Raw genomic sequence first — 27,451 nt, forward strand, 5'->3', positions numbered from 1 at the left:
TTCTTTTAATTCTGGGCTGGCCTTGAACTTCCTTTGACCGTTAGAATGCAGAAGTGACACTATGCAAATGTCCCTAGGCCTCAGGAAGCCTGGCAGTTTCTGCTTTGACTCTTTTGGAAGCCAGACACAATATAAAAAATGTCCACCTGCCCTGTTAGAAATCCCACATGAAAAGTGAGAGAGAGACTCTATCAGCCACCAATTGTACCAGCCATCTGAGCTAAACCCACAGGCACAAGTTGAATAGCCCCAGTTGAATAGCCAGCTAATATCAACTAGAAATATCAACTAGAACAGATGAAGCACCTAGCTGAGCCCAACCAACACAGAGGATAATGAAAAATAATAAATCATTATTGTTTAAAGTCACTACAATCCCAGGAAGGTAACAGAGGGTGAATGCTTCAATATAACATTGTTTCAAACCTACTAAAAACAAAAAACAAAAAAACGCATAGTTTGTTATGTAGCATATGTACTAACTGCCTAATGGGGGAGATAAATTGAATAGTCATTGAATTTAACTGAAAGTAAAAATACTTAATTAAATTTGAAATATTGTCCAAGGAACCATTCACAGTGGGGCTAGACCTGTGTAAAAAAAGGTGTGGTTTAGGTTTTTAAATCCATGCAGTGATTTTCTTTTAACCACAAGATAAATATTAGCCTTGAAAGACACGTTTAGTTACCCTAATGTAAAGCTCCATAAGGTCGATCTTATGCTTTTGTATATCATTTTATATATCAGAAACGAAACAAGGATTATAAGAAAACCTGCAGACATCAAAATGACCATAAGGAAATACTAGCAAAACTCTACACACATAAATCTTGACAACTTAGTTGAAATAGGCTAATTCCTTGAAAAACACAAACTACCACAACTTACCCAACATAAAACAGGTCATTTAATATCCATATAACTATTTAGAAACATGAATGCATTATTTTAAAACTCTCACAAAAGAAATCTCCAGGCCCAGATGGTTTCACTGGGAAATCCCACCTAACATTTAAGAAACAATTAGCACCAACTCTGCACAATCTCTTCCAGACAATAGAAGATGATAGAACACTTCGCAATTCATTTTATTAAGTATTACTCTGAATCCAAAACCATACAAAGATGGTACCAGAATAAAACAAACAAAAAACTATATATCTATATCCTTCATGAATAAAGACAAAAACTTCCTTAACACAATATTAGAAAACAGAATTCAGTGCTATATAATAAGAATTGTACCCCATGACCAAGTGGGTCTTACTCTAGGTACACAGGCTTGTTCAATATTCAAAAACTAATAATGTAATGTTTTCTCTGAAGCTCAGGAACAAGACAAGAATGTCCATTCACATACTTTTATTCACTGTAGTACTGGAAGTTCTAGCCAGTGCAGTAAGGCAAGAAAAGGAAATATAAGGCATATAGATTGGAAAGGAAGAAAGAAAATTTTCCATTTGTGCAGACATCCTGATTGCCTATATTGAAAATACCAAGGAATCTACAAAATATGAACAGTACTTTTATATTGAATACTTCACATGATGAAAGAAATCTAAGAAGATCTAAATATTAATATGGACAGACATACCATGTTCACGGACTGAAAGACTCAACACAGTAAATAAGTCAGTTCTTCCTAAATTGGTATACAGATTTAAGGCAATTCCTATAAAATCCCAGCAAAAATTTCTGTAGATATAGATTAGATTATTCTAAATTTATATAAAACGTCAAAAAACTAAAATAGCTACAACAATTTCAAAATGGAAGAATGAAGTAGGAGGAATCTTTCTACCTTATTTGAAGACTTATATAGCTACAGTGATAAAGACTGTGTGAGGCTGACAGAAGGACAGACAAATAGATCAATGAAACAGAAGAGAGTACCCATAAGCAGGCCCACACAAATACATCCAACTGATTTTTGACAAAGGTGCAAAAGCAATTTCAGTAGAGAAAGGATAACCCTTTCAACAAATAGCTCTGGAACAATTGGGCATTCCCAAGCAAATGTAGCCTGGACCTAAATTTCATACCTTATACAAAAACAAATCAAAATAAATCACGGACTTAAATGTAAAACGTCAAACTATAAACGTTTTAAAAAGAAATCATCAGAAAGAATGTTGAGATCTAGAGCTAAGCAAAGAATTCTTAGACATGAAACCAAAAGCAGAATCCATCAAAGCAAAAATTGGTAAAATGGACTTCAAAATTTAAAAATTTGCTCTGTGAAAGAACCTATTAAGTGGATGAAAAAAATAAGCTAAAGACCGGGAGAAAACATTTGCAGACCACAACCCCAAGAAAAAAAAACAGTATTTAGGATCTGTAAGAACTCATAAAAGTCATCAATTTAAAATAATTAGGAAATGGACAAAGGACATAAAGGGACATTTCACTGAATATGATGTCTGGATGGCAAATGAGCACATGAAATGAGGTTTGACATTATCAGCCATTAGCAATGGTAACTAAAACTACAATGCGATGTCATTACATACTTATTGGGATGGCTAAAATAGAAAGACAACGAAATTCTGGCAAGGATATGGAGAAAACTAGATCATTCATACATTGCTAGTGAGAATGTAAAATGGTACAGCTCTCCAGAAAACAAAACATGCAACTACCATATAATCCAGCAATTGCCCTCCTGGGCATTTATGCTGTAGAAATGAAAATTTAGGTTCCATAAAACCTGTAAACAAGTTTCTACAGCAGCTTTGTTCATAACAACCCTAAACTGGAAAGAACTCAGATGTCATTCAATGGGTGAATGCTTAAACAGACTCTGGTAAATCCATACCATGGAGTACTACTCAGAAATAAAAACAAACCACTAATACACACAACAGCTTAGATGAATCTACAGACAATTATGCTGAGTTGAAAAAGCCAATTCCAAAAGGTTGCACATTATATTCTACTTACATAACATTCTTGAAAAGACAAAACAACAAACATGAATAATAGGTTAGTGGTCACCACGATTTAAGGACAGGTTGGGAACAGGACTGAAGTGGTTGTGCTTATGAAAGGGCCACACAGGGATCCTTATAATGCTGAAACTCTGTAACTTTGCTTTATCAATGTCAATATTCTGATTATGATGTCATAGTATAGATTTGCAAAAGGTTACACTTGCAGAAAACTGCATAGAAGGCACGCAAGAACTCTCTGTGTTATTTCTTATAATTATATATTATCTTATATAATTATTTCTTAACAACTACATATGAATCTATAACCATCTCAAATTAAAAAAAAAAAAACCTTAGTCAACTCACTAAAAAATGTGCATTTTTATGCTGATATAACCAGTTAATTTTAGTGAATCCACTAAATCTCATCTGCTGCTCTAATACAATTTTATTACTAAGAATACTGAATGTAGGAAACTTTCCTATAAATTCAGAAACTACAAAAATCATGGACCCAAAATATCCATTGACTTTTATACCTTACTCATTTGATGGCATCTGATACCTGGCTACTCTTCTCCCAAAAGTACTTTTTATATGCTACTGTTTTCACTTTAGAATATGTTCAAATTTATATTTAGAATAAATAATACAGTAATATGGTGGGTATAGAGTGAAAAAAATCTTCCCACTCTTTTTCCCCAGCACATCTAATCCCATCCCTCTCTCTCTATAAGTCACCAAAGTCCTCCACAGATATTTGGTATATATTCAAGCTAATATGTATATTCAGGCTAATATGTGTTTTCTTTCCACCTTCCCAACCTTTTTCTTTTTACACCACTGTTACTATATACTATATGATGCATAATTCTGCATCTTGGTTTTTCACTTTAAAAGTCTTTAAAACCTTTTGCTCTCAATACAATAGTTTATTGTGTTTTTTTTAAATGATCATATGGGTATGTCATACATTACTGTGTTTTTTAAAATGATGGTATGAGTATGTCATATATCGGTCATTTCTGACAGTTTGCTTCAGTGTTCAAGCAACTCACTTTGTATATCTGACATTTACATATCTGTAGAATAAATTCCTAGAAGCGGAACTGCTTAATCAAAAGTTATATGCTTTTATACTTTTGGTAAATATTGACAAATGACCCTTTATAAAAGCTGTCTCAATTTGTACTACCACAAGCAAAGTATGAAAGTGCCTGGTTCCCTCTGCCTTCTTCAATACAGTGAGTCATATTTTTTTTTAACATCTTTATTGGAGTATAATTGCTTTACAATGTCGTGTTAGTTTCTGCTTTATAACAAAGTGAATCGGCTATATGTATACACATATCCCCATATCTCTTCCCTCTTGCGTCTCCCTCCCACCCTCCCTATCCCACCCTTCTAGGTGGACACAAAGCACCGAGCTGATCTCCCTGTGCTATGCGGCTGCTTCCCACTAGCTATCTATTTTACATTTGGTAGTGTATATATGTCCATGCCACTCTCTCACTTCGTCCCAGCTTACCCTTCCCCCTCCCCATGTCCTCAAGTCCATTCTCTAAGTTGTCTGCGTCTTTATCGGTGAGTAATATTTTTGATCTTTGCCAATCTGATAGGTGAAAAAGCTCCCAGGTTAAGCATTCTGTTCAAAGATAACAATCAATTAATCTGATGTGAAAGGATACCTTAGTGCATCAATCACAAGGAAATAAACTGACCTTCGAGACTGAAAACAGCTCTATCCTATATCAAGTGGTACTGTGCATTTAATACCACCCTGTAGCCCAGTCTCTAGGGCTTGCTGTTCACCGAGAAATATGAGACAATCATTACTGGTCAAAGTTAATGTATAAGCAGATAAATTTGTTTATTAAAAAAATTATTTACTCAATATATCCAAAAGAGTAGTTAGGACTTGCTTTAAGTTATAGGGCAAATTGGAAATAAATCTAAAGATGCCTGCTATGTAACCTTGAATGTTTTCACGCATCAGACTACACCCATGGATTTTTGTTAATAATGCCATCTGCTCAGAAACTATTTTAAAATCGACTCTGCATAGGAATATATTATTACAGCCAATCATGCATATGTATGCAGTAATAAAGGGGTTAACACACTCTCCAAAAGAAGTTGAGAAGTAAATTGAGAAGTAAAAGCTTTCCGCCCTTTTGATCACCAACAGTCTCTTTCAGGTCTATCATTCTAAAAGTCAATGATTTTTTAATTACCTGGATGATAACCCCAGAGTTCAAAAGAATGCAAACTTCTTACCAATTAAGACAAAAGTTTTATGTCATGACAGGACAAGCATATTTTCTAACATGTACAAAATAAAATTTGAACTGTGATCACTGGGTAAACTAATGCCTATCAAGTTTAGGTTTTAGTAATTATTCTAACTTATTTTAAAATTTCAACAACTGACAACTAAGCATCTCCACATGATTATTGGTATCTCAAACAGCTATTATCCAATTTAAAAATTCTTTACTGTTTGCTATGGTTTGAATGTTTGTGTCCTCCCCCCATCCCATATATGTTGAAATTCTAACCCCAATGTGATGGTATTAGAAGTTGAGGCTTTTGGGGGTTAATATGAGACGCTAGAGAACTAACTAGCCCCTTCGACCACGTGAGAACACAGTGAGAAAGCACCCTCTATGAACCAGGAAGCAGGCTCCCACCAGACACGGAATCTGCTGGCACCTTGATCTTGGACCAGCCTCCAGAAGCGTGAGAAATACATTTCTGTTCATTATAAGCCACCCAGTTTATGGTAATTTGTTATAGCAACCTGAACTAGACTAAGATAGTATTTCTTATTTATTAATTGGATAACAGAGCACTTACTTCCTAAAAACATATGTAAATATCTTTCTTAACGCCATTAAAATACAGTATCTTGAGTTACATATATTGGAATATAAAGTAATTATTGAATCAAATATATAACGTGCAATCAGAAAAAGAAAACTTGTGAACAAATGATGACATTCTCTTCCTTTCACAACAACATTAATTCCTATCTTTCTACAAAAAAAAGAATACACTGAATGTTCTTTTCATTTGGAGGAAAATGGTCAATGAATTCAGTAATATATTGATAATATATTTTAAGCTAACAAATATACATGGATCGTTGGTCATGTAAGACACAAAACCCACTCATTTTCGCAAAATAGACAATTTTGATGGTTGAATACTCCGAATTTAATGAGAGAAATACACACACTCTTCGGTCCATCATCAAGTAATTTATTAAATACCTCCTACAAGTCAAATCCAATACTAGGCGTTGAAGACAGAAGCAGGAGTGTATCTCAGCACCATTCTTGCAGAACTGAGGCTGGGTGGGGTAAGGAGCTCTTCACGGGGTTGTTCGTCAGAGAATGATATTTCTTAAAGCAAACACATTGTCCCCCGTGTTTCGGGAAAGCAACCAGGCAATGACAGGTATAAAACAGCTTTAAAAACGGGGAAACGAGAAGCCCAAATGTAGCACAGAACGCAAACGCTTCGGTCCTCTTGTGTTTCTGGGCAGTGGACCAAACAAACGGTGCAGACTGAGACTGGGTCTACCTTTAAGACCTGGAGGGGAAACGGCCGGCCTAGGAGAAACGGTCGCAGTCTCATTTGCATAAGCACCCAAACACTGCTGACGTCACCGCGCCCGAGTGCGGACCCCGCCCCTTCTTACTCCACTGTTTCCCCGCTAGGGAAGAGAATGGAAAGCGGAAAGGAGAGCTCAGCACCGGAGAGCGCGAACCTGGGGGCTTCCCTCTCCGCGAGCGAGCGGCAAACGCCGCTTTTCCGCTTAACGGAAAAGCATTCCAGCCACTGCGGCCTCTGAGACCGGGTAGGTCATAACTGTCCCCAGGACAGCTCGAGCGTTTTTGATCCATTCGTATTTATAAGGCGCGTTACTGACTGAAAGTCTACCCCTATACTCAAAACGGTCCTCTGCCCAGGCCACGCACAAACGAGCCGAGTTCATGAAACGTAGAAACGGTCTCCCATCGTCTCCTTAAAATCCCGGCGCCAACACCCTCACCGCCACATTCTCGAATCCCTGGATGCGCAGAAACACACAGGCTGTGCTTTCTCCGGGAGCCTCGTGCCTTGTGCGGGAGAAAGGCCCACTTCAGGACCAGTTAACGCAGGATACCTCAGGCAAAAGGGAACTGGGGTCACGTGAAAACACACCGCCTTGGGCAGTCGCCTTCGGCAGTTGCAAAAGCAACCAGAAGCGAACGAGGAATGCGGTTGGCTCCTCTCCCCGCCCCACCCTCACCTGCACGAGGATCAGCTTCCAACTCACCGAGAGCCCTGGAAGCGTCTCGCTCCGTCCTGACCCTGGCAACTTTCCGACTTGCCTCAGGCGGACCCCGCCCTTCGGCCAACCCTGACTGGACTTGGAAATGACTAGTCTTTTGGGGATGCTGTGGTCACGACAGGAAGGAAGGATGGCGGCACGTTTCGACCCATGTGCTTCCCGTTACACACCGCTTCTAGGCCCCCCGATTGTGCACAGGTGCAGGACGCAGAGCCCGAAGGGTCGCCCGCAGAGCCCAGCTTCGCCCTCCTGGGGCTCTGGAGCCGCCCTACCTCCCCTCACCCCCCGGACACAGCCTGAGTCCTTCCCGGGATCCCTCCATCAATTCCGCTCCCTTCCCCGGCCCCGAGGTCCAGGGTGCCTCGCGGTGAGCCCCACCCTACCTCCACCGTGTCCTTAGCGGTAGGAGCGTGTCCTCACCGTCAGGGTGTCTTGGCCGGCGCCTCTTGCTGTGTCCACGTCCCGACAGTAGCAGCAGTGGCCAAGGGGTCGGGTCCAGGTGGCTGACCGAGGCCGCGGGGAGCTGTCTGGAGAGAAGCAGCTGCTGAGGGCGGGCGGGTCCTGGGGCAGGGTGGAGGGGGTCTCTGCCCTGCGGGCTGCAGGGGACTCCTCCTGAGCGCCTGTGTGTCCGCCAGGCGAAGAGCACGAGATGCAGGCGCGCGGGTGCGTGCGCGCGCGGGTGTGTGTCAGTGTGTGAGTGAGGGTGTGACGGAGGCGCCCACGTGCCCGGCCCGCCGGAGCTGCGGCCTCCGACAGGCTGCGGGGGAGGGGGGAGGCTGCGGGCGCCTGGGGGACGCGAGCCAGGTCTCCAGGCCCGGCGCCGCACCTCCCCGGCCCGCCGCCCCTTGACGCAGAGGCCGCTGCGGCTGCCTCGCGGCGTCCTCCCTGCGCTCCAGGCGGGGGACGGGAGGGACTCCGGGAAGCCGGCTCCAGAGCAAAACAAAACAAATCCCCCGTGCCATCCCGTACTCCCCCAACCTACGCAACCGAAAGGATGGGCACCACTTGCGCGCCCCCACCACTGCCACCCCGCCTTTGTCTCAGCCGGGATAACAATAGAAATGGTCCTACCTCACACCCTTTGAGTATTCTCCGAACGTCGGGGACCGGACTAGAAGCAGTGAATGACTCAAAGTACCCTTTCCCCTAGCTCTCTCTCCCAGCCTGCCATTTGCATCTCTCGCAAAAGGAAAGCACTCTGGGCATTTGCTTCTCCATCAAACGGTGGCCTCATAGCGCTCAGTGATTCTGGCCAAATTATGAAAGGCTCTTTTAAGGAGCCAGTCCTCACCCTATGTTGGTCCCTTAGCATCCCACTCGTCTCCAAGGGGTCTTATTACAAAATGAAGCCTGACTCACCTCTTGTAGCAATGAAGACATACTCATTAAGCCACGTGGAGAATTCCTTAAATATACATCACGGAGCACAAAAGCTTAGACTACTTTTGAAAATGGCTGAATCTTCCCCCAAACAGGGCATTTGCTCTAGAGATTAAATTTTATGTCCTTGAAAGTTTAAAAGAAATGCAAAATGAACGTAAAATATATTATAGCGGAAAGTTTTAGTGACTTGGTGAAGGACATTTTCACTTCTAGATGATTGATATTACCATTAAAAAAATACCTTTGTGCACTTTTAGGCCTTCCAACAATCCCTCAGATTTTGACGGTTTGTATCCAATTAAGATTGAATTAAATAATAAGGCCATTGCAGACAGGTTTTTCATGCAGTGAAAAATCTCCTGGAAAGAAATCACAAGACCTAAATTTCAGGTCAGAACATTGCTACTAATCCTCAGCTTTTAATGCAGCCAAGAGAGCTTTTTCTCAGTCTCTTCCAAACCCACCTTTAAAAAAAATTTTTTTAAGAAAAAATTAAATTAGATTTGATCCTCTGGATGCCCTTCTCCTGGCATGGGTAAATAAATAATCTGATAGATGCCCCACAGGAAAAGCTAAAAACAGTTACAATAAAAGTCTTACAGAACATCTTGTCTAATTTGCTTTTACTTCACATATTGGTGATAGACAAATATTTATGTTAATATATATCATTTTATATATATTGAAATTGAGACATAGTAAAAATAATACCAATAACAACTGAGAAGAATTTAAGAAAATAAGTAGAGCTCTGTCCTCCATAATCAGGATTAGGCTTATCTGTGGGAAACAAAGTTTTCTGTATGCTTGCAAGAATTGTTTATAGTAGTACCAGGAAGGCCTTCTGGCCTACCAGTATTCCCCCCTCACACTTTTTCACTGATGTTTGACACCTGTCTCAAATGCATGTACAAAGGTACAAGTGACAAATTATTTGTGGAGCAATGCCCTCAAAAATGATCGATACAATTTATGTCTTGATGCCAATGAGGAAAAATAAGAGAAAGTAGCTACTGAGTTTCCCCCTAAGCACCTGGGGCTTTAAAATAGTTTATTTAATCTTCTCAATTAATTAATGATGTGATTTTCCTAAGTTAGAGATTAGATAGAGGTGATACCCAGAAAAAAAAATGTGGGACTTTCCTGGTGGTGCAGTGGTTAAGAATCCACCTGCTGATGCAGGGGACATGGGTTCAAGCCCTGGTCCGGGAAGATCCCATATGACGCAGAACAACTAAGTCCGTGCGCCACAACTACCGAGCCCACCTGCCACAACTACTGAAGCCCGCACGCCTAGTACCGGTGCTCCGCAACAAGAGAGGCCACTGCAATGAGAAGCCAGCGCACCGCAACGAAGAGTAGCCTCCGCTCCACGCAACTAGAGAAAGTCCGCGCGCAACAACAAAGACGCAATGCAACCAAAAATAAATAAATTTTAAAAAATTAAATAAAATTAAGTTAAAAATTTTTTAAAAAGAAGAAAAAAGGAAAAAAATTGCAACAGTCACACAGGGACGTTCAATGGCAGAATGGAGATTTAACCCCAGATCTGTCTGGCGCTTTTTTTTTTTTCCATGCATTTTTGTAAGCCTTTAATGGATATATAGATTTCAACAGAAGGAAAGTGTAGAATTACCACCAGGACTAGGCACCTTAGAAGATAAGAAGTGGAGTAGGGGTGCAAAGGTCCTAAAAGGAGATCCTGGGTACTTCCAGTCATGGAGGTGAACAGTACCGTTTAAAAATTTTAACAACAAAATCTTTCAAAGATTGACTGTTCAACTGCTAACATCTTTTAGCTAGCAATTACTGAGTGCTTTCTCTGTCACACGGTAGGAAAATGGCCAGCATGTGGTGGTGTTGGTGCAGCGGGAGGAGGCAGCACACAGAAGGGAAGAGAAGAACTTGGAAGAAGATTTCTCCCTACAGGTAAAGGGAGACTCATCCTTATGCCCACGCTGTACTGACGTGTACTTACATATCAACACGTATTGATGTGATGCTGAGTATGTGCCTTTGCAATGTGTGGAATAATCCATATGCTTGATTTTTCTTAATGCTTACACCAACCCTATGAGGTAGGTACACTGCAGAAGAAAAACCTGAGGCTTTGGTTGTCTAAATTCACACAGTCAGGAGGCATCTCTTAGATACAGTAAATAAATACCTGCCTGTATCTAAATCACCTTCTGAATTTGACACCTACTTTTAAGCAATCAATATTATACTTCTCATTAAAAAAAGAAAAGTAATAGAAGGTCTGAAAGAGAAGGTAAGTGAGTATTCCCTTAAGTGTGTGTGGGGTGTATGTGGTGGGAGGAATCTTGACTTGCCAAGACTTTCTACCATAGTATTTTTTAAAACCAAATCCCTCAAAATGACAATATTACGCAAAAACTCCCAGAGTTCAGAAAAACAATTCAAAGATTCTTTTATAAAGTTTTAAAAGCATGATACTAAAGGAAAATATTGAAATCATTTCACATCATGAGATAATATTAATTCATGTTCAAAATTCTGCCTTTTGGCACTTCTGCCAATTAACATAGGAACAATTGTTTAATTAATCGTTTAATTAAAATTTTAATAATTTAGAAATCTTTCCAGTTCAAAGGATCCCGTGCATTGTCTGGCCATTGATGAGTAGGATCTTAATAGCAACTCAAACCAATAAGCCTTTTTATGGTTTAACTAAGGATGTAAGAGGTGTCCCACAAGACAGTGCAAAGGATGCAGCTCTCACAAGATCCAGAAATTTCACTCCCAAGGATAGTCTGAGAAAGTAAAGGTCTTCATTGTACAAGGGGAAACAACAATTCAAAGGAAAATATTGAAATCAATTCACATCATGAGATTATATTAATTCATTTTCCTATTGTTGGGGAGGAAGAAATTTTTCTCTACCCTTCTAGGTTCTTCTGGCTGGTCTAATAATTAAATTGACATGAGATAGATTAACAAGAGAAAATCAAACAAATTTTAATAACATGTATACATGAGAGAGACCCAGGAAAACTGAGTAACTTACCAAAATGGCCCAAGCCCTCACCTTAAATACCATCCTCAGTTAAAGACAAAAGAGGATGTTGAGGATGCTGAGAGTCATTATGGGAGGTGACCAGGGAAAGCATAGTAAACAAGGGTGATTGTGATGCATACTTAAGTCATTGCCTTCTCCACTGGTAAGAGTTTCTAGAGATTTGGTCATCTTCCTCTTCCATAGACAGTGGGAGACACACTTACAAATGGAGATGTCCCTTATAAATGTAAATGTTTCTTACAAAAAGGCAACTCCTAGTGGTTTTCAGAGCCCTTTCCATGTCTGCTGTTTCTCAGGGGGAAAAAAAAAATTTTTTTAAACAGCTTAAATTCACTAATATGACAAAGAGACCTGTTTTAGGGTGGCAAATTCTGCTTCCCGACACCATAATATTCAGCATATTGTGGAGATTCTATTTTTCATTCCAATAAAAATTTTTATTATATGACCCTCTATACCAAATGTTATTTGATATATAGTCTCAAAATGTTTCTAAAATAAAGTCTGCGCAATCCCAAAATGCGTAGTGAATATTCTGTTGATCCTATATATTCATGACTGATGAAGGACTGAGAGGTAAAAGCAAGGCAATTAACCAGGTTGTCTGATCTCTGTATAAGCAGACGATGGTTTAACTGAAAAGATAAATGTCAAAGCAATCAAAGCAAATTTTTAAACAATTGACTAAGATAATGAATCATTCAAAACAGTAGACAAGGATCAAATTTGCTAGTGTTTCTGCATTTTGTAGATAAAGCCATAATGGCTCTGATACGTGAAAATACAAACAAAAGTGATAACTTTTTAGAATTTTTTGGCTGAGCCACGCAGCGTGCAGTATCTTAGTTCCCACGCCCCCTGCAGTGGAAGTGCCCAGTCTTAACCACTGGACCACCAGGGAAGTCCCTTAAGTTACTTTTTAATTATAAATTTCTTTTATATAATAATAGATTATACTTCTAAAATACTTTATATATGTGGACAAAGAACATCACCTGCCATTTTAGTAAACAAAGATGATTGCCTGCTAATACAATAAGCAACATATGTTACCCACCATCAAGCCATCAGCCACTGCAGCAGCTCCCCAAGTGGTGCACCCTGAGGGGAATTCAGGATGGAGAAAAATTGGAAACATTCTGTGCTGGATACTGGCTCTAGTAGTTAAGATGCATATCTAAGGAATAATTTCAATGATCCCAGACTCTTGCATCCTCCCATACTTAGAAAAGCACTAAAATCATTCACTTGAGATGTCTGTATTTTGTGATTAGCAGTAATCTTTCGATGTTTGACTACATGGTTTTTTTTCAGCAAAAACTCCTATATATCCTGGCTCCTCCCTTACCCCTTTGAAACAGTTCTTCAGTGCTATTTGAGAGGTGTCTCCCAGGCTATAGTGCTCTGTTTGGTCCCTGAATAAAACATAACTCACAATTTTTAGGTTGTGCATTTTTCTTCAGTTGACATATATGTCAGGTACTGTGCCCAAGCATTAATCTGGGTCTACAGCTATGTAGAGACGTAAAAACAAAATGTTTTATAGTATTTGTTTTGCATGTCATGCCTTTTCTGCTTTTTCTTTGATTCATTTCAAAATCTCATTACCGATTTATTCAAGTTCCATAGACTCCATAATCTAATCTAAATTCTAAATTATTATTTTAATACAACAATGATCCCTACTCATCGAATAAATGTCAAAGTATGAACTTGTACATGGTAAGAAGTTAAAAAGTTAAAGTCCCTGTGTTTAAGTTTCTTTGCCTTTCTGTCAATTCTACAAGCTAATATTTAATAGTTAAATATTGTTAACTATTTGATATGTATTCTTACAAAATTTCCTTTCCTTCTCTCGCTCTCTCTTCCTCTCTCTCTCCCTATATGTCTATATATACATGCAATATACAAATATATAGTTTTGTTTGTTTTTATTAGTGTTGTTGTTTTATAAAGTATTACAAATGACTGCTTTTCTCATCGAAGCATAACCAGAACGACTCAAGAAAACTAGGTTGATACTGGGGTTCTATTAAATTAAGATGATAGTTAAGTACTTAGGGCACCTATAGGCCTTCTAGGATGCAATCAGTGGTTCTCTTTTATAAAAGTAAATGCCTACAGTTTTCTTCTGAAATCTTAGCAACCCCTTATCTATCTTCTTTATAAATGTTGATGGCTTTAGGGTTCTGTCCTTGGTCCTTACATCTTTTTTCTTTCCATACTCTCCCTGGGTGATTTCATTCACCTACATATTCTTTCATGTTTGATTCAAATAATGGTGATATTAAAATATTTAATTTTATGTAAGTAATAATCTATAATTGGCACTGACCAAAGGAAATTGATCATAGAGAGAGCCAGGGTTCCATGAAGGGAGCAAGGGTGACTGAAGTAGCAGAAAGGAGGCACTTAGGGGACTCAGGGCACAAGTATTTCTCCAGAAGTAAAAAATATTTCAATTTTCCTTCAACTGATACAGCTGAATAATGTGGGATAAGTGAAAATTATTCTGTACATTGAAGTGGTTTTTTGGACATATGCTACTTGTTATGTTAAAGCAATTCCTTTTCATTACTAATTTACTAAGTTTTTGAATCATGAATTATTTCATTCAACAAATATTTATTGAGCACGTACTAAGTAGCAGGCACAGTTCTAGGTGCTTGAAATACATCAGTAACCAAAACAGACAAAGATCTCTGCTGTCATAGAATTTATACTTTAGTGGGATGGGATGAAGGAAGGCAGACAATTCACAATAAACATAATAAATAATTAAATCATATGGTATGTTAGAAAGTAAGTGCTATATAATAAAAAAGAGAACCTAAACCAAGCTAAGGGAGTTCGGAGGGTCAGGGGAAGGAGAGTGGATTTCAGTTTTAAGTAGAGTGGTCAGGGTAGGCCTCACTGGAGTTTTCTGGAGCAAGCACTTGAAGGACTTGCAGGTGTTCTCATTGTGAATGTTGGGAGGTGGGTGTGTTCCAGGCAGAGGAGTCAGTCAGTGAAAAGACACTAAGAGAAGTTCACCTGGCATGTTTGAGGAAAAGAGAGGAGACCCAGATATATCAAATGCCCGTATTACTTTATAAAGTCAAGCTTATGTTTTTTAAACTTTAAATTGTTATATAAAATTTATTATCATAGATTTTCTGTTGTTTATCCATGCTTGCATTCCTGGAATAAATGTTTTCTTGACTATGATATAATATTATTCTCTGTATAAATTGATGGATCCAACTTTTTCATATTTTATTTAGAGGGTTTTTTTTAATCTAAATACATTAAAAAATTAATCTGTGATTTGTTTATACTCCCCTCACAAAATTGTTTCTCAAGGTTATTCTAGCATCATAAAATGATCCATAGTTTACACTCCTATTCTAGTCTCTCAAATACTCTTTTATAAGATAGAAACAGTTTACTACCTGCCTGGGACTTTGAGAAAAATAGGAAGGGGATGGTAGATAGAGATACTTTATTATTAATTCATTTTTTCTGTTTGTCTATTTAAGTTAACTCTTTCTTTTGCTGACACTATATGCATTTAAAAATTTTTTCCAATTGTATTCAGAAATTATTGGCATATATCTCTGTATAAGTTTAAAGCATACAACATGATGGTTTCATTTACATATATTGTGAAATGATTACCACAGTAGGTTCAGCTAACATCCATCTTCTCATATAGATAACAATAAAAAGAAAAGAAAGAAGAAAAGAGTAAAAGAAAGCAATTCTCCTTGTGATGAGCACCCTTAGGATTTACTTTCCTAACAACTTTTCTGTATCTCATACAGCAGTGTTAGGTGTAGTCATCATGTTGTACATTACATTCCCTAGTGATTATTTGTCTTCTAACTCCAAGTTTGTACCTTGTGACCACCTTCCTCCAACTCCCTGCAGCACACTTGCCTCTGATAAGCACAAGTCTGATCTCTTTTTCCATGTGTTGGGATTTGTTTTTTGTTTTTAGATCCCACATACAAGTGAGGTCATACAGTCTTTCTCTGTCTGATTTATTGCACTTAGCATAATGCCTTCAAGGTCTATCCATGTTGTTGCAAATGGCAAAATTTCAGTTTTTTTATGGTTGAGTAATATAGCATCATATATTACTCAACCATAATTAATATGCTTTGACTTCTTTTATGTGCTTACTACAGGATTTTCCCATGGGGTTACCGTGAGGTTTACATAAAATATCTTAAACTTTTAATGCCCTGTTTTAAAATGATAACAACTTAACTTCAATAGAATTTGTACACTTTACACTTTTAGTTGGTTTCCTCTTCACATTTTAGGTTATTGCTGTTACAATTTACATTTTTTATTGTTTTTTAATTGTGTAACTAATAACAGGTTATTGTATTTATGATTATTTTTGCCCCAGTCATTTTTTTTTTAAATGAGAGTTGTGAGTTATGCATCACAGGGTCTGTACAGCTTACTGTTTCAGGACCTGAATCAGGCCTGAGGTTACACTGAATTCCCTGGTCCAGTGAGGCCACCGGTTTTGCTCTGCAGATGGGGGAAGCCACAGCCTGTGTTCTCTTTCAAGCGCCACTGTATGTAGGGCTATCGAATGGGCTATATGGCTTCCCTGGTTGGACAGGCTGAAGGCTACATTCAGAGGTGAGTGGGACTATGAATTAGACGCCCTGCTGAGGCACAGTTGGAGAAGCGTCTCTAAAACTGGCAATGCTCTTTGTTGTCTTAAGTCAAGCCAACCCACAACCCAAGTTCCCTGGCCAAATAGGGCCACTAGCGTTGTTCCGCAGACTGTCAGCTCTGTCTGCTCTTCTCTTGTCTTGAGCACTGCTGGGCTGCACAGCTTCCAGGAGTTGTCACCAGTCCTTCTGGTCAGATGGGACTGGGAGGCGCTCTCCACAGGGGATGGGATTGTGACTCAGCACCTTGCCTGGGGGTGGGCAAACCAGATTCTGGGTCTGACAAAACTCCTTGTTTGAGGATCCAAATCAGGTAGATCTGCACCCCACTGAGTTCCTCCAGAGCATACCCCTGATTAGTTCTGCAGATGAGCAAAGCCACTGGTTGGAATTACTACTTGGGCACTGCAGGTATGAACTCAGGCTGCCAAGATCCACGTGATGGTTTTTGCAAGCCTTCTTTGTCACTGTCAAGATTCCCAGCGACTGAGCCCTGCAAATTCTTAGTGTGAGGTCAGAGTAGGGGCTCCTGAAAAGTGACCCACAATGGGGAGGGGGAGCTGATTGTACCTCCTGGATTCTCTTCTTCCACTGGATGAACCAGTGGCTCGGGGGAGACCTCTCTGTGTGATGCTGTGCTGTCCTGGGGGCGGGGAAATGCAGTCAACATGTAGCTGCTTCTGTTACCCTTCTAATGCAGTCTCTCTTGGTCTCTGGGGGTGGGGGGTTACTTCAGCCTCACTCTCTTACCCTAGGATTCTTGCGTCTTGTTCTTGAATAGGTGTTAGTTGTTCTTCTTGTGAGGGTAAGTGAAGTCAGCAATGACTTACGTTGCCATCTCAGTGTCATCATTCTCCTAAGTTAACTGTTTCTTATTGAGTAAATTTTGGTAATTCATTTCTTTTAAATTATTCATTTTTCTAATTTTTTAGTGTGTTGCAATAAGTTTGTTAGTATTATTTTTAATTTAAAATTTTAGATTATACTTGTAGATATATGTACTTCTCCATAATATTGTCTATTTCAACCTTTTCTCTCTCTTTTCTAATCAGTTTTGCTAAACATTTGTCTGCTAGTCCTTTCAAAGAATCAACTTTTGATATTGTTGGCGATGTACTTTTTGCTTTTTTGTGAATTTTCTTTTCCCACATTATTTATATATTTCTTCTACTTGTCTTTTTCTAGCTTTTGGATTTGAACAACTATGATTATATTTTAGTTTGTAAATTGCTTCAAGATTATAATTTACTCTATAAGTACAGCTGTAGTTGCAAACTACTAACAACCTCAGTCTCAAGCAATATAGCAGGTAGAGAGTCCCAAGCTCACAGGGAATTCCAAGAAGCCACTGCATTAGCTGTGTGAACTTCTGAGAGTTGTGACTTCCATTTTACTCTGTCTTCCAAATTACATACATGTCCCTCTTATTGGCAAACGCTAAGAATCTACAAGGAAGGAGATTCTTGGAAATGCAGTGCTCACCCTTACAAGGAAGCAGTCATGATAGCATATTGAAAACAGCCAATCCAGCACATAGCATTCCTATCCATAATTGAATTTTTTATGAGTTCCTTTGTGTATGTGTGATATTTTTGTTAGGTGTTATTATTATGGTTACACTGATTTTACAAATTGAATTGGGAAGATTTTATATTTTACTAAATTTTTGGCTAGTATGAATATATCTCCTTGGACATATCTCTTCTTTGAAAGATTGAAATGAATTAGCTTGTAAAGCCATCCGGGCCCAATAGTCTTTCATAGGTAATTCTTTCACATTATTTCCAAAAGCTTTTAAAAATTCTTCCTATCTAGGTTTTCTTCTTCATCTTTATTTGCTTTGGAAAAAAAATTTTTTCAGAGACTATTTTTTATTTTAACCAAATTTTAAACCAGTGTTGTGCATACTAAAGCTGTATTTATAGAATACTTTAAAAATCTGTTTTCTAGCTATGCTTGTAATAAACAGTCTTGCTGCACAACTAACCATCCAATAATCTCAGTTGCTCACAACAGCCTTTATTTCTCACCATATTACACTTCAGCAATTGCAGTTTGCTCCAGTCTACTTGACTCTGTTCGACTTTGTTCCATGTGTCTTCTCATTATGGGACCTTGCCTGAAGGAGCAAACCTTATATGGAACACACCTATTCTCTTAGAAAAAGGGAAGACAGGAGGCCAACGCAATTGAAAATACAACTTCTGTTTAGATGTGGTGTGTGTCACATCATTTACTTTTCATTGTTCAAAACAAATCAGACCCAGGAGTGGTTCTTCTTGATCTGAAGATCTGGAGGAGGAGAGGTGGGAACCCAACCTTTCACACATGCCCACAACATAAATCCAATGTATAATGGTGGAATAGGAACAAGACAACTATAATAAACAATGCCATTCAGAGCAGTCAGTCATCCAAAGCACTTCTGAAATTTCACTGAGCTAACTTGTAATGTGTTCCTGTGCTCAGTGAGGAAATGTTAGTTAGAGGCCATAGTTCTCCTTAAAAGTAATGCCCTTGTCATTTGTTCTCCATGGCTTCTGAGTCCCCCCACTCTTTAATTAATGTTTCCTTTTTCAATATCACCCTTGGCCACATATGAAATGGAAATTTTGGTGCCTAAAATAGTTTGTCAGTTTAATCAGACTGGTGGTACTTCTAGAAGTACAACTCTCAAAACAGTTTAAAAAATTATTTGCTTCCAATCCACTCTATGTATTAATAGGCACATGCACAATTCTTTTCAAAACATGCCTTTCTCTTTAGATTTAATCATAGGTACTTTGAGCTTACCTGTGAGATTATGCCTTTGGTCTCTTTCCCCAGAGATGTTGTCCAACTTAAAGGATCTGATGGGGGACTGGCAAATTAATTAAATCTGAGTTTAAAACAAAAGATGTGGTGGCCATGCCCTCACTTTGTTCACTGAAGTTGCTCAAAACATTTTTTTGTTTTGTTTTGTTTTGTTGCTCCCATTTACCAATTAGAGAAGGGAAAACATTATATCTCTAAATCCTGCAAGTTCTGGAATTTCTGAGCTTTTTTTCTTTTCTTTTTTTTTTTTTGTCTCTTCTTGAAAATGAGCCAGTTTTCTCCTAACTCATCTCCTCCTTGGCACACACCTTATAAAATGCAGCTAACACCAACAAACGCATACTAATAACATTCTGTTTAAAAAAACCCTCTCCCAGAACCACAGGTTCATTAGATTCATTTTCTGTTTTTTAAATGATTTCAGGTGACAGTTTTATCAAATATTTCACCACTGTATAATGTCAGTTGCCATTTTCCAGTCTCTACTAACGTTTTACTGTTCATTCACTATCTGATCCCAAGCCAATGCCGTATGTGTTAGTTTTTTGTTGTTGTTGATGGTGGTTTTTTTTAAATGACAGAACCCACTTGTATCAATTTCCCTATTAGTTAGACTTGTGTCATAACGAGCATGTTTCATGTGGCTTCTCATCCCGGAAGCCAGACTGAAGGAGCAGATCCTATGCAGAACATGCACATTTTCAAAGCAAAGGGAAAGGGCAAGAATATGAATCAAACTGAACAATCATATTTAGAACTGTTGTTCAGACATGGAGAATGGTTTACTTTGTGAAAGACCCAGCTCTTAAACTTATTTATATATTCTACTGATTTTTTTCTATTTCTTAATTTGCTAAGTTTGGTTTCAACTCTGTTATAGTCTTCTGCATTTATCAATTTGCTTTGTTTTTCTGTTTCTAGCTTTTTAGATTAATGCTCAATTAATATTTCCCCCTTTTTTGAAGAAGAAAAGGACCTCACTCGTTACAAAGTGATGCTGTATTCAGCCTCTTTCCTACTGTTGCTGTCAGTGTTAGAGATTTTCCCCAGTTGCTCCTCAGCTTTCTGGAAGTTGCTGTCTGTTTTCTGTATGAATTCCAGTCCAGCTGCTTTCAAATTTATACTGTTTCACAGTGTTAAAAAAAAAAAAAAAGAGTGATAAACTCTATCCCTGTTCATTGAGGACTTTACTCCTTGCTCTACAAATTAGAGTGCATTTAAGTTGTTCTAAAAAGGTATACCTTTATTATTTTGAAGTGATACAACATTTTCAAAGAGAGAATATTCTTTGTGTCTCCCTTCATTATACCTACTTAAAATTCTTGAGTTTTTTTTTTTTAAAGCATCTTTCTTTAGTTTCAGTTCATATCCAGAAACTCCCTCTTTGAGATTCCCTTTGATAATTGCAGTGGGATTCAAAAAGGAGGAGTTAATTGCCTGTGTTCACATCATTATCTACCCAGGAATCTTCCCTTGAGGATACTATACATGTATAGTATATGGCAGGATTTGAGCTATGTGTAATATATTGATGTTTTTGGGAGGCAGAGTCTTCACTGGTTGGGTTGGGTGATACAAATATGCAGTGTTGGAAGTGAAAGAAGTTAAAAAATGTAAAGAGAACACGCTAATGTTGCAGTGAAATTGGAAGTATCAGAATTAGCTCATTTTTAAAATATATAATTTAAATATATGTACATATTAAATTCATGAAATTCTACTGAAAGAGCCTAGAAGCAAAGACACACAGAGCGATGAGCACATCTAGAAATAAGGTCTCAGTTTCTAAATATCATTCTGCACTGAAAATATCAGTGTTTCTGAAATGGCTAAACCTAGGTCTGAGACAAAGAAAATACACGATGAGCTTGGAAATATCTTGTGCCAGAAGTGATCAAAAAGAGATAGGGACATAGCAAAGGGAAATAGCTAGCTTGAAAGACTTCCAACTTGCTAAATATGGGGACTTTCTTTTTTTTTTTTTTTTTGGGGGGGGACTTTCAAACTTGAAAATTAAGAATGACAGTAATGTAGTAATATAGTATAACAGTAAATAGAATAAGAATACATATGTCCATACTCATAATAAATAAAGCAATAAATATGAAAGAAGAAAAAGATCTTTCTTATAGTAAAAGACCAAATACTGAATGTAAATGGAATGAGGATTTGTAAAATTACCATCTTGCAAATAGCAGAGTAGTAATTAATTTGAGTAAGATAATCTATGGTTTCTAAAACTGGTAGTTAAATTTTTTTCCAGTACTTGTTATGAAAAATTTCAAACATACAGAAAAGTTTCAGGAATTTTCTAGTGAATACTTATATACTCACCATTTAGATTCAACCATTAACATTTTACTACCCTTGTTTTATCACAGATCAACACCTTTCCACCATTCTACTTGTCATAAATCCATCTTATTTTATTGAAGCATTTCAAAACAAATTTTATACATCCGTACATTTTCCCCCTAAACACTTCAGCATACATATAATTCATTGGAATTCAATGTGTATTTATAGTTCTTTTTTTTCTTTTGAGGTAAAATTTACATAAAATAAAGTTAACAAGTCTTAGATATATCATTTGCTGAGTTTTGAAACAATTGTGTAACCCAACCACCTGCCAAGATACAAAACATAACCAGAAAACATCACTCCAGAAAATTGCCTCTTCCCAGGTAATACCTATATCACCCCTCCAAGGCAACCATTGTTCTTATTTTCTCCAGCATACATCAATTTTTACTTCTCTAAAACTTTATACGAATTAAATCATACAGTAGTACTCTTTTATTAAGACTTCTTTCACTCAGAATAATACTTTTAAAATTCATCCATGTTAGAGGAGTAGTTCATTTCTTTTTATTACTGAAGAGTATTCTTTTGTATGAATATAAGTATACAATCATTATCCATACTCCAACTGATGGATACTTAGGCTATTTCTAGTTTTGACTATTATGAATACATTTGCTATAAACATTCTTTCACACTTATTTTTATTGACATATCTTTTCATTTCTCTTGGGTAAATTTTTAGGACTAGAATTCCTGCACCACATAGTAGGCATATACTTAGTTTTATAGGAAACTGAATAACATTTTTCAAAGGGATCTGGTGTCAAAGTCTGTGCTCTTAACTACTGTGCTGTACAGTTGAAATGGGACTTTCAGGAAAAATAGGATTTTCCAAATAGAAAATTGAGGGAAAGATATTTCCGATAAAGAAAGCAAAGCGTACACTCGTGAATTTTATTCATGAGAGGGAATTGAGGCATGTGTTTGATGAGATTTCGAAGGTAATTAAGTTATGTCCTGGAGATCTGCTTGATCACAATGATAAAGATTTACGGCTTAATGCCATAAAAGATGGTAACTCATAGGAGTTTGGGGAGGGAGGAAGTAATCATTCATTCATTCATTGATTCATTCTCTACAGTAAACATTTGCTGAATACTAAGCATGTTCAAACACCTCAGTGGTCTTTGTGGTGTTTTAAGAAGATGTGCTAAAGTTTTGAGACAGCACGATGTCAGGAAAGGAAAGAACATCTTCGAGAAACACTGAAAAGACAATTCCAAAGGATTTTTTAGTTAATTTAATTTAGCTTCCTGAAAGAGAGTAAGAACTTAACAGTAGTCAAAGCGTGAATAATTGGGAAATTTCTATTGCTTTTAACCACAATAGGGAAGTTAAAAGACAATCAAGTTAGGGCTACGAAGCTGGAAGCAGAACGTTTTTGAAGGCACACTTTCTAGGGAACCCAGTACTTCTGTTATAATACCAAGTACAAAGTTCTAAATGTAACAGAATTTGTGTTCTTGGCTTTTACATAGAAAAGACCTTAAACTACTCTGGAACAAACATAGGGCTATTTTAATTCTAAGTTGGTATGCCACGGTTTACTTATATTTATAAGTTTTGTCAAATAATTTCTTAGAATAGTTTTGTTTGTTGTAGGAAATATAGCCAAGAAGTTCAGATTTCCTTTGAAAGTAACAATATTTAGGGATTTAAACATTGATTTCAGGGCTTTTGAAATTTAATAATGCATACATATTGGTGCTTTTTTGGATTTAAGCCAAACTAATTTGCAGAACTTAAAGTTAGAGGGAGATATAATAGTGTGTCTTTCAAGGGAAAGCAGTGTACAATCATATTTAATAATATGTTACTATAATGTTATGCCAATAAAGCATTTAGAGATATGTGTAAAACACGAGAATTCAGAGTGAATCAGAAGAGAATCTACAGTCTTAGAAAAGCCCTACCAGCAATCTTTCTCTTCCATTACTTTCATACAACCTTACCCTGAGTCTAATTGTCACATTGTAATCTCTTAGTTATTTGCACATGCTTCTCTTGTGAGTAATATTTGAGCATTATACTTCCAGCCCAGCTTAGTAGATTTTTATATTAAATTAAGTTCTGCTTTTTTTCCCATCATTTAGATTCTCTTTATATTTGATAACACTGGGGACCACCATTTAATGGTCCCTCTCCACCTCCCTGCACAGCTCTGTCAATTTCTGATTATAAAAGGTATGATAAAAGTCACAATGTGAAATAATAGCATGACAGGAATAAATTGGAGGTCCTAGGGAGATTCAATTGGAAGATAGTGCTAATTCAAGTATAAAGTGAGGGGCACTGAATAAGTCAGTTACTGTCACAAAAATGATGTAAAATCAAATCATTCCCAAGCTCAATGGCTTAAAACTATGATTACTATCCTCATCACATATCTATAGAGTGGTCAGGAATTACCTTATCTAAACTGGCCTGGCTCTATTGGTTCTAAGCTTCATTCAGGGCTGCTCCACATGTCTCTCACCTGCCTTGGACCATTAACTTCCAAGGCATGTTCTTTTCATGGCCAAAGGGCCAACAGAAACTTGATGCCTCTTAAGGACAGAATTAGAACAGGCACATTATCACAACTGCCCACATTCTATCAGTCAAAGCAAGTCACTTGGCCAAGCCCCATATAACGAGGCAGGGATGTTTATTCCTCCCATAATGTTGGGGAAAGGACTAAATATCATGAACAATAATCTATAAAACCCAAGCACTTAAGCAATCTAAAATATTTTCTGTAACTAGACTTCTCTTTTTTGAGTTTCACACCTATACATTTCCATACCTAGCTGTCCCCCAGGTACCTCAACTTCTCAGTCTTTGGCAATTCCAGTCTTGCCCAATGGCATGTTTTAAGTACCTTTTATGTGCAGGCACAGCCTCACCCAGTCCCTGAGTCATCAATAATGAAGAAGGCAATTTATTAGTCATTCCATTTATATTAAGTCTTGCTGTAGAAAGTGAATATCATTGTGCGTGGGCTGGGACTCTAGGCTTGCTGAGCATTGACCTTTTGTTCTCCAAAAAATGTTTGCAAGGAGGTGGGTAGCTTTTAAACTAGGATTCTGTATCAATTTTCCTAAGTTCCAGAAAAGAGGTAGCAATAAGTTATTATAAAGAATGCATTGTGTAGAATGGACATTTTAACAAGATTAATTTCAATCCATGAACATAGAATACCTTTTCATTTATTTATGCCTTCTTCAATTTCTTTCATCAATGTCTCATAGTTTTCAGTGTACAGACCTTTCACTTCTTTGATTATGTTTATTCTTAAGTATTTTATTATTTTTGATGCTGTTGTAAATGGGATTTTTTTTAAATTTCTTTTTTGGATAGTTTGTTGATAGTAGGTATGAACGCAACTGATTTTTGTATATTAATTTTGTATCCTGCAATGTTACTAAATTCATTTATTAGTCCTAATATACTTTTGGTGGACTCTTTAGGGTTTTCTATATAAGATCATTTCATCTGAAAACAGAGACAGTTGAACTTCTTCCTTTCTCATTTGGATGCTTTTTATTTATTTTTCTTGCCTGATTGCTTTGACCTGAATTTCCAGTACCATATTGAATAGGAGTGGTAAAAGAAGGCATCTTTGCCTTGTTTCTTACCTTAGATAAAAAGATTCCTCTTTTTACCATTAAATATGATGTTAGCTGTTGGTTTGTCATATATGGTCTTTATTATGTTGAGGTATATTTCTTCTGTACCTAATTTATTGAGAGTTTTTATTATGAATGATGTCAAATTTTGTCAAATGCTTTTTCTGCATATATTGAGATAATTGTATGATTTTTATGCTTCATTCTGTTAATGTAGTGTATCACATTTATTGATTTGGTATTTTGAAACATCCTTGCATCTCAGGGATAAATCAGTCTTAATTATGATGTATGATTTTTTAAAGGTACCGCTGGATTAAGTTTGCTAGTATTTTGTTGAGAATTTTTGCATCTATGTTCATCAGGGTCTCAAGAAAGCTGGAAATATATATAAATATATGTATACATATGTATAAATGTATATATATATATATACACATATATATACATTTCTATACAACCAAACAACATAAATGAAATTAAAGTCAATGAAAAATAAAGAATACATTGTTAGTACAATGACAAGGAAAGAAACCATTCTCATTCTCATTCATTTAAGCAGTAAGTATATACTGAGAATCTAGCTTGTGCTAGGCACTCTTCTAAATTCTAGACTTCAGAGGACTGAGAAAGAAGCATTTAGACAAGAAGTGGACCTTGAATCTGGGAACAAAAGGAAAAGCAAATGACAGTGTCAGTAGTAAAATAATTATTTGTTTTGATTTTTCAACTGTAACACATCTGCTCTGCAGCAAGCTATATATTATTCCATATCCAAGTCCACAACACCTAAATGCAGATTAGAAAAAAATAATATCTATCGAAAATATCAAATTCACGCTCATCTTTGCATATTAAGGATTTATTTAATTATTGTAATTGATGGGAATAAGATGTTCCTATATACTTTAACTTAGAATATTGGTGTTTTATAATATGCTCAATGCATATTTGAAATGTCTATGTATTAAATCATAAGTAAATCTTGCTTTATCCTTCCATTTTTAAAGTCAAAAGTTATCTCTGATTGCTTTAGAAATAACTGAATTCAAAGGTACAACCAATTGTGTTTTACAGGAAAATGTATACTGTTCAGATAAAAAGTAAATATAATATACTTTATTCCATGTTTTAAACCTTATGCTAAAGGTTGAGTACATTTTTCTCTTCATTCTTAAGGATGATTACTATACTCCAGGGCATAAAATTGGGAAAGTAGGTCCATATACACATAAATATATAGACCAATAAACCCATCAGTAATAAGAATTACCCTTTGCTCTCAAAAGAACAGTCATTCATGGAATAAAAATAAAGTAACTTACACTCTGTAAATAACTGGATACGTTTAATAGTTTCTTAGTTTGTGGTTTGCAAAAGGTTGGCTTAGGCAATTAGAAGGAATAATTAGCTGCAGCATCAAAAGTGGCATGTTTATTTTGTGGTACTTTTTCTAAAGAAATGATTAAATATATTGCATTTAAAGTGGTAGTGCAAAAATATGCCAACCTCACTATATTTAATTAGTAAAAATGTATTATTTTATAATAATATTAGTTTAAAAAGTAAAATGTACCTTTCAATATAGCACATAATTAAAAACTATTATTCTAGCAGAAAGCTTGTTCTGCTTCATAAAAATAGTTCTTAAATATAGTTCTTTAATAAAATGGGAAGTGAGCTAAATAAATAAATTTGATAAGGCATTTCACCATTTAAAAATAATTTACTCAAAAAATTTTAAATTTTAATTTTGTAGTTAAAAATTGATTAGGACGATCACTAATTTGCATTAAAACTGGCTCATTATCATACCAGCTGCTGAAAAATTTGTGAAACAAGTTTCATGTTGGCAAGCAGAACTACAGGCTGTCTTAGATGTAAAAATATCTGCAGGCATGAAAGATGTTCTATGCAATTAGAGAAGAAGTACAGACCCAGATTTCTGAGGATTTCTCTTGTGGATGATTTTCATTCTCAGTGAAGATGGGAAGTTATAAGGAAAGGTTGCCTGGCAAAAGTGGACATCCTGCAACTAAACTGACATATTCTCAAATAAAAGTATTATTATAGTTAAAGGTACAGGATCATATAAGCATAATGAATTGGCTTGCTCCCAGATGTACATTTGCATTAAACACTTTTCATAATAAACTGGAATCAATGGGTGTTTCAGAATTTATTTCTAAATCTTTATATTATTTATTTCTGAGCGAGTCAAGAATTTTGAAAAATCTCCACATTGTTCCACTTGAATTATTTTCCACAAGACAGTGTAATAGTCAAAGATTAAAATATC

The 27,451-nt window shown here is 36.8% G+C and overlaps 2 protein-coding genes across 6 annotated transcripts in view; one reads left to right on the plus strand and one right to left on the minus strand.

Moving 5' to 3' along the window:
* Nucleotides 1-7,936, minus strand: part of SLC6A15 (solute carrier family 6 member 15) — a 51,710-nt gene extending 43,774 nt beyond the window's left edge. Inside the window, exon 1 of one of the 3 annotated variants that reach the window (XM_082351801.1) lies at nt 7,691-7,936. The gene's annotated coding sequence lies outside the window, so the exon portion shown is untranslated. Of the gene's footprint in view, nt 1-7,653 lie in introns of all 3 variants that reach the window. The other 2 variants (XM_082351802.1, XM_082351803.1) reach the window with 2 other exon arrangements.
* Nucleotides 7,937-8,148: 212 nt separating this feature from the next.
* The window catches only part of LRRIQ1 (leucine rich repeats and IQ motif containing 1), a 304,399-nt gene continuing 285,096 nt past the window's right edge, over nt 8,149-27,451 (plus strand). For all 3 annotated transcript variants that reach the window (XM_082351784.1, XM_082351783.1, XM_082351785.1), the window contains exon 1: nt 8,149-10,582. In XM_082351784.1, coding sequence (XP_082207910.1) covers nt 10,494-10,582 — 89 coding nt within the window. In that variant the 5' untranslated portion in view covers nt 8,149-10,493. The remainder of the gene's footprint in view (nt 10,583-27,451) is intronic.

The sequence above is a fragment of the Balaenoptera borealis genome (genome assembly GCF_965194805.1).
Source record: "Balaenoptera borealis genome assembly, chromosome: 13".
Classification (NCBI taxonomy): Eukaryota; Metazoa; Chordata; class Mammalia; order Artiodactyla; family Balaenopteridae; genus Balaenoptera; species Balaenoptera borealis.